Source organism: Buceros rhinoceros, unplaced genomic scaffold, assembly GCF_000710305.1.
Source record: "Buceros rhinoceros silvestris isolate BGI_N320 unplaced genomic scaffold, ASM71030v1 scaffold3349, whole genome shotgun sequence".
In the NCBI taxonomy this organism is placed as follows: Eukaryota; Metazoa; Chordata; class Aves; order Bucerotiformes; family Bucerotidae; genus Buceros; species Buceros rhinoceros.
Window position 1 is genome coordinate 7,638 of NW_010433074.1, and position 7,906 is coordinate 15,543.

The 7,906-nt window shown below is 50.5% G+C and overlaps 1 protein-coding gene across 1 annotated transcript in view; it reads left to right on the forward strand.

Annotated features, from left to right (window-relative positions):
• The first annotated feature begins 4,111 nt into the window (after positions 1-4,111).
• Positions 4,112-7,906, forward strand: part of LOC104500340 (gasdermin-A-like) — a 4,808-nt gene continuing 1,013 nt past the window's right edge. The window contains exons 1-7 of the mRNA XM_010143972.1: positions 4,112-4,325; positions 4,622-4,832; positions 5,309-5,474; positions 5,551-5,644; positions 6,427-6,525; positions 6,735-6,889; positions 7,266-7,413. Coding sequence (XP_010142274.1) covers positions 4,112-4,325; positions 4,622-4,832; positions 5,309-5,474; positions 5,551-5,644; positions 6,427-6,525; positions 6,735-6,889; positions 7,266-7,413 — 1,087 coding nt within the window. The remainder of the gene's footprint in view (positions 4,326-4,621; positions 4,833-5,308; positions 5,475-5,550; positions 5,645-6,426; positions 6,526-6,734; positions 6,890-7,265; positions 7,414-7,906) is intronic.

The window sequence follows — 7,906 nt, forward strand, 5'->3', positions numbered from 1 at the left end:
TTTATCTGTGTTAGTTCAATGCCTGCAGAAGCGAGTTCAGCACCCGAAGGCTGCTCTGGCACACGCTCAAGTTAAAGAGCAAAGTGACCACCTAAACCTCTCGTGGCGTAACATAGTTCTGAGAACAGGGTGAGCGAGGCGTGGGCAGGACCAAGGTTCTCAGTCATGGACGTGCAGCTGTGACCCACGGGGGACACCCACCTTGCGTATGGGGAGCCAGGACATGACCACAACGACCGTCCCTTTGCTCTGGAGAATTTTCTCCAAGTACCTGCGGGAAGGAGATAATGGATCGTTACTGGTTTTAAAAGGGATTTTGATCACATCACACTTGACAGATTTTCCTTTCAAATTTGTACTGGCTTCCTGTAGCAGGACATGGGGAGTGTTGGCGGGAGAGTGGAAGGTGGGCTCTGTCCTGGGACTGAAAACGCTCCTTCGGTCTGCCATGAATGCTGAAGGAGAACCCTTGAACCCTTCAGAGGCACAGGCAGGAGCCGTCCCTCTGCCCCACCCTGTCCCGGGCAGAGCCTCTTCCAGGGCACTGTCAGACTGGACAAGTGTTCATGGTGTGGCGGGAGCCTCAGAACACGATCGAGCGCTGACACCCTGATGCTTCAGGATTGGGGACCTGCCTCGTGATTCCTCTACTGCGGCCAACAGGACGTCACAGAGTCCAGCCCTGTGCAGGGAAAAGCCTTTAAAAAACCAAACAAGCAAAAGCCCAAGCTCTAGGACTACTGAATCCCCGAGTACTTTTCTTTTAATCATTGTTTGTTTTAATAGAAGCATGGTACTGGCCCTGGGAAGGGGACAGCAGCGGGTCACCTTAAGACATTAACTTTCTCACCCGGACTTATGTTGCTTTCTCATCGCCTATAATCTCTTTTAAGCATGCGAGTGTTTGTGTGTTCACGTTCTTCTTGGTTCCCTTTCAGGGAGCTACATTAGCTGGGTGGGTTTTTTAATGACCGGTCTGTACAAAGTTTTAGGGTTTTTTTCCAGCAGCCCTTCCTTTTGCTGAGTATACAGGAGTCTCTGCAGAGAACTTTCTAAGATAAAGTGTGAATATTTTTATTACTCCTTTGTACAGTATTCTAAGAGAAACTAATAAAGTAAGTATTCATGTAAAAAGCTGTGTTTATTCCTTTATTCCTTTAATTTTTATGTGGTCACGTTTTGCTTTTGAAGAGCCACAGCAAATGAATTCTGCGTGACAATTCCAAGCCCCCCAAGTGAGTAACCGCGGCAAAGCCAGGAGCCCTTGGGGCACTGGGGGGTCCCTCAGCAGGTCCCACACCAGCGATTCACCCAACCTCTCTGCTCCCAACACCGAGCCTGAAAGCACAGAAACACGTGTGTGTCGCTGGTCAGCGAAAGGCAGTAAAAGCACCTCAGAAACATGACGTTGTCCTCTTGTCCACACACTTAGGAGCACACTTAGGTGCTCCTACACCAAAACACGCTGGCCCTCATCCCAACACTGCAGGAGCACAAACACAACCAGGACCACACTAGAAATTAAACTGATCCGACAGGAATGATACATCTGTAGAACAGGCTGCCCAGAGAGGTGGGAGAAGCCCCATCCCTGGAATCATCCCAGGTCAGGTTGGACCTTGGGGCTCTGAGCCACATGATCCAGTTGCAGATGTCCCTGCCCAGTGCAGGGGGTTGGACTGGAGGAGCTTTGAAGGTCCCTCCAACCCAGACTAGTCTGTGAGCTATGATTCTATGTTCAATTACCCACTGTAACAGGCCGTGACAGGTTGGCTCAGGCCAACAACTCAAATTTTTTGGAGGAAGATTTACACAAGCAACAGGCTTCTGGTGCCCTCATTTAGCAGGTGCTTCTGGATGCCTGGCCAAAAAGGTGTGAAGAGAGCATTTCCCCACCCCCGGTGCTTCAAGAGGCCCCTCCGCCTCAGGAGCGCAGCAGAGGGCCCTGCACGTTGCCCGCCGTGATAGCAGGAACCAGTTAATTATAAATAATGTGAAGGCAGGAGCTGTTAGTCAAGAATGGAGGTCTTGACCTTGGAAAGCAGGATGGACTAAAGTAGAAGAGGCAGTCATTAATCAGGGAAGAAGAGTCCTAAGCAAGACAAAGATGACAAAACAGGAAACAGGAATGTGCTACATCGGGAAAACGCAAGACAGCGTGAGTCAGGAGGGTGGGTGAAAAGTACAACTGAGATGAAGACTTCGAGCCTTCCTCCAAAAGACCCCAGCCCACAACCACCAGACGACACTGCGCATACCCAAGGAGGGGACGGGCTCTGTAAATGAATTCACGGAAGTGATTATCATATTCTTATTAGTTCTTAGAATGATTATAATATTCATATTAATTCCTAGAAAGCAAAGATGACAAAACAGGAAACAGGAATGTGCTACATCGGGAAAACGCAAGACAGCGTGAGTCAGGAGGGTGGGTGAAAAGTACAACTGAGATGAAGACTTCGAGCCTTCCTCCAAAAGACCCCAGCCCACAACCACCAGACGACACTGCGCATACCCACGGAGGGAACGGGCTCTGTAAATGAATTCACGGAAGTGATTATCATATTCTTATTAGTTCTTAGAATGATTATAATATTCATATTAATTCCTAGAAAGATAATACTTATGTAGTAGTTAATAGTCAAAATAAAGCGATAGAGCTCTTTGTCAGCACACACAGATGGGCAGGAGATATCCCCCTGTGTCCGGATCTGCAGATGAGGAATACCTGCTCAACAGTCACATTGGCTACTGAGTTTTTATCGGCCTTCTTTAAATCAGCCGCCAGCAGAGGAGAAGCCACTCGCCCCACAAACAGGCAAGTGGGTTTTCAAGAGAGGGGTGGAACAAGCTTTTAAGAGTTCTCCTGGAGTTCTGCCTCTTTTTGAAACCTCTCAGCGGAATGAGTGCTGGAGGTACGAAAATGACCCCACGTGAAGCACCACAGGCAGCTTCCCCTCCCCGCTCTATCACACACCCACAGCACCCTTGTCGACGTGACTCCTCCTACTTTCTGGAAGAAGCAGACTCAGTCATTCTCTTTTTTCAGACCTCTGAGGGACATCAGGGAGAGGGAAGAGACCACCCCAGCTGCTCATCGGAGCTGGAAACAGGGATCAGCCTCTTCTCCACCAAGACCTGAGAACAGAGGGTGCACAAGGAGCTGCTTTTCTTCTCCTCAGTAAGTACAGTAGGTTTTTTTCATTTGTAGATTGAAATTCTTCTTGCACTCAGCAATGAGCAGCAAAACAGCTCTGGAGTACAAACCAGCTGCACCAGGAAACCAACGGTGATTTCAGTTTTGCCCCTCAAAGACCCCACTCTTCTATGGGGGGGGACATGGGCAGAGCACCTGGACACTCCCATGGGACACTCCCACAGAGCTGTGCTGGGGTGATTTTTTTATATTTTGGGGAGATTTGCCGTAGAGCAAGCTCTCCAACCTCGCCCTCAGCCCCTATTCTCCTCTCACTTTCACCTCTGCAGTAAAGCATTGGCAGAATCGTTTTCCTCACCCTGTGTTTCGAAACACCAAACCCCTCCTGCCCGCTAGGCAGCGAGAGGCACGGGGAAACGCTGGAGGAGCGACAAACGGCTTCTGGGTTTTTAAACTTACATCAGGGCAACACATTGGCTAAAGATTAAACATTAAGGACCATGGTAGGTCCTAGGTTAAGGAGCAACATCTGTAATGAAAATTATTATGGTCTGTTCTGGTATCTGCCACATCTTCACTGAAAGGACAGTATCAGCCTCCCGTGCTGACACCCAGCACCCACAGAAAGGGCCGGCTGCATTCTCCACCTGCACAACGGGTGGGAGCTTGTTGGCAAAGGGGGCTGAGTCTCAGCAAGCCTCGTCAGCCGGCCACAGCTCATGCCCCTCTCTCCAAACACTTCCCTAAACACAGTCCTGCGAAAGTTCTGTCCTTGTGCTGACGCAGCCTTTTGGGGTTATTATTCATTTTGAAAAGTTCTTAATAATTAAAGTAACATGTTTTGTTACAACTTTCCACTTCTACCTCAAGTCATTTGGCTTAACCTGTCTCACCTCTTTCCTAAGGCACAAGTACCCTTCGCTTTGCTTTGCAAACAGCTCCAGTGGCAGCAAGATGTTTAAGAGAGTCACCCAGTCCGTAGCCAACCAGGTGGACCCAGGAGGAGACCTGGTCCCAGTTCACAGCATCCTAGACCATGAGCAATTCCGACCCCTCTGCCTCGTGAGGAAAAAAAGAAAAGCAGTATTCCAGCCGTGCTCCCGCTACAAACAGACAGGGTTCAGGCTCGAAGACGTGCTGCTGCCTGGAGGAGACCATAAAAGCACAGGTAAAGCCCACGTTTGTCATTCTTGAGATCACGGTTTCCATAGACAGAAGATTTGGGTTGTCTGTGCCTGAACTCTGCCATGTTCCATCTGTCGTGTGTGCAGTAGTTGTAACGCGGAGTCTGCGTAACCAGGCTGGGGTGCGTAAGGCACCCAACGCTTTCAGAGTCCCTCTCAAACCCTTTCAGAGTCCTTCTCAAACCCTTTCAGAGTCCCTCTCGAACCCTTTCAGAGTCCCTCTCGAACCCTTTCAGAGTCCCTCTCGAACCCTTTCAGAGTCCTTCTCGAACCCTTTCAGAGTCCCTCTTTCTCAACGGAGGTGGCCACAAGTCAACGCCATTCACGGTCAAAAAAAGCACCACTGACAGAGTTGATGGGAGTCTCAGCCTTAGTATCGACTCTGCCAGCCTGGAGATGAAAGCAGCCGCCTCCTTGGCCAAATGGTGGTCCCTCAAGCTGGAGAAGAGCTACATAAAACTCCCGCAGCTGGAGGCACTGAAAACAGAAAGGTAATGCTGACACAACGGCAGAACGCGCCAGCCAGGCACCCTCCTCTACCGCGCACCAGGTCACACAATGGTTTCTCATCAGCCAAAACCCAAGATGAAGACCCGGGAGCAGGCACTCCCCCTACCCACACGTCCTTCTGGGCGACAGGAAGGAGAGGGACAGAGCCCCTACACAGCTTGGTCATTTCTTTGTGATTCAGAGAGTGGGAACACCTTATCATGGGAGTCGGGCCAGCGTGCACAGGTCAGGACAGACTCCCTATACGACCTGCCAGGCCATGACCTCGCTGCCCCCATCCCCCTCAGACACAGGAGGAGAACGCGCTGAGGACTGCAGGAATCGCAGCCTGTTTTCTGCCACCTTCTTTCCCCAGAAGCTCCTGACATTGCAGTACTTACATGTACCCCGTAATGTGAGGTACTTGTGACTGAAGTCAGACAAACAGCTGGGACATCACATCCTTTTTCTCTTTTAGAAAAATGAACGTGAATCACTCCTTCATCCGGCAGCTACAGAAAACACAACAGGACTTATACGTGGTTCACGAAACAGTAGAAGCCTTGGAGGAGACCAGCTACGAGGAATCCACCGAGGCCACGGGGACCTTTATGACCCAGATTTACGCCAAGTTTTGTGCCAAGGTTGGGTTTCTCTTCAGTCTCAGGTGTCTCTACACACCACTCAGGCCTCCTAACCAATTTTTTTTTCATTGTCCAGGGCAACCAAGAGAGCAAACAAAGCATAACGATCCCCAAGGGCTGCGCCCTGGCCTTCAAGGCAATCCAGTTGGCCATTAGAGACACATCATGGGGTAAGTAACTGCCAGAAACTATCAACTCCTCCACTCAGGAAACAGCACGGAAAGAGAAAGATGTTTTCTGAAGTATCACTCACAAGTAGCTCATCAGCAAGGCCATAGACACATGCAATGAGTGACAGAAATCACCCAGGAAAAGGCCATATGTGAGTTAAAAGAGCTACTTGGGCAAGAGGTGGAGTTTTGGGGGAGTTTGACAAGGTTACGAAAGAGGGCTACCGGAAGTCTCAGCTCTAAATTTGAGGAACCATGGAGTTCCCGTTGAAACACGGCACAGAGGGCAGTCTGGGGGGAGCTGTTTCCTTCTCTTACCCAGCAGAAAAGAGGCAGGGAGGAAGCAGGGTGGCTGACCCTCCAGGGGACGGCTGGCGTGAAAAGACGCTTACGCTGGACAGGCAGTGAAAGAGGGGGCTGAGATGCAGGATTTGGCTCGCTCCCCCATGCCCGGCGCCTTGCATGCCTGCACGGATCTCACGGGCTGTGACTGCCAGTTTAATTTACTCCTGTTCTAGCAGCTGATGGGCTGATGCGAACCCTGACATAAGGCACGTGAGAACAGGGGATGAGGCGTAGGGATTACGAGCATTAAACGAACCGGCAGAGACAGACACACCAGAGAAGAGTGCAAACACCAGTGTGAGCTACCACTAACACGTGAGATTTCACACCTCGGATTTCAGCATCATCGGACTGAAAAACAACCACCCTGGTAAAAAACCGCCCGCCCAGCTTTGAGGGGTTTTCTAATCAGCGATGTGCTCTTTATCCTGTTGCAGATCTTGTGTATGTCACCACGAGAAAACCGTCACTGTTCACATCTGATGGTAAATTCAAGATTATAGGTACTGGCCCTCACACTCCTGCCACCTCTTTGGGTAAGTCGGAATCTCTCAGGACAAACACAAAGCTCCCAAAGCAATGTGTTTACTGCTGCCTCTCACCCAAGACAGGGCACCTGCCCAATGCCAAACCCTGTGTTGCTTTTGAGGACAGTCACAGAAACATGTCAAATTCTCAACCTAGTAAAGTTCTGTGGGATTGCCTGGGGTCAAAGTGACATACTGGGACTCTCTCTGGTTTTCAGGTTTTCGGCAAGGAAAATTTGGAGCGCTGCAGATAGAAGTTAAAGAGAATTGTCAAGTTCTCTCCAAGTTCTCTTCAGCTCTGTTTGCCGCATTTTTAAAAGCCCTCAAAGCTGCGATGAGAGACGGGAACCTCTTTCAAGAGCTGACCCACAAAGTAAGCAAAGTTCTTACTGCCAGGATTTGTAAATCCAGAGACATCCCTGATCTTGCCCAGGAGTCGCCTCTCCTGCGCCACAACCGTTAACCCAAAACCCCTCCCCTCAACCCAGATGTCTGGTCTTCAGCACCACGCAGAGAAAGACGGTCAGGACAGAGCCAACTGCTGGGCTGTGTCCTGACTGCAGCCTGGCCTGAAGGCAGCAAACCCTTTACAGGCCATGTTCTGTCTTTCACTGGAGCCCGTGTGAATGCTAACGCCTCCAGCAGAGTCTCGAGGAGCTCAGGGAGGGGAGACCCCTATTATGTGACTGCAGGGGACTCTCTACAGCCTCTGCTCTGAAATCCTGATTTTTCTTTTTCTTATCTCCTAGATGGAAGCAGTTCTTGAAGCTGGTGGTTGCAAGCTGAAAACAGAAAGCCCAGACTTAAAAGACCTGTTGAGCAGGTTACAGTTTTCGTCAGAACACCTTCTCCTCAAGGCGGCACAAGCAATCACCTACGTTCTTGACGCGTTCGAGGGTAAGGCTGTCCTGGCCTTCTAACGGAGAAATCTGGTAGAACATCTCAAGAGCATTCCTCCTGACAGACTGGCAGGAGAGAGAAAGCTTCCAGAGCGCAGGAGACTTGCAGAGGATTTATGTAAAATAATCTCTTAGGTTGTGGGAACGAAGGTGGTTTGTGCCAAGAGTGCAGATCTGCCCATTTGGCACCAGTGGCAGAGCAGCGACTGCCAGGCGGCCCAGGGGCAGCGTGCATAGGGGGGGTCCTTGAAAAGAGAGCTTGGAAAATGTGGGTAGAGATGGCAAATTGCCTCAAAGAGCAGCGCAAGGCCTGGGGCTCTTTTCCCCAGGCTGCCACAAAACATGTCTTGAACCCCTGCTCAGCCCCCCCATCTCCACCCTCCACCTTATCACCAGCCCCGCAGCGCAGCAGCTGCACGAATCCGGTTTAAAACACCTGGAGAACGTCTGACCGGAGAGGGGACGGTCACCCCTCACACCCCACCAGGCAC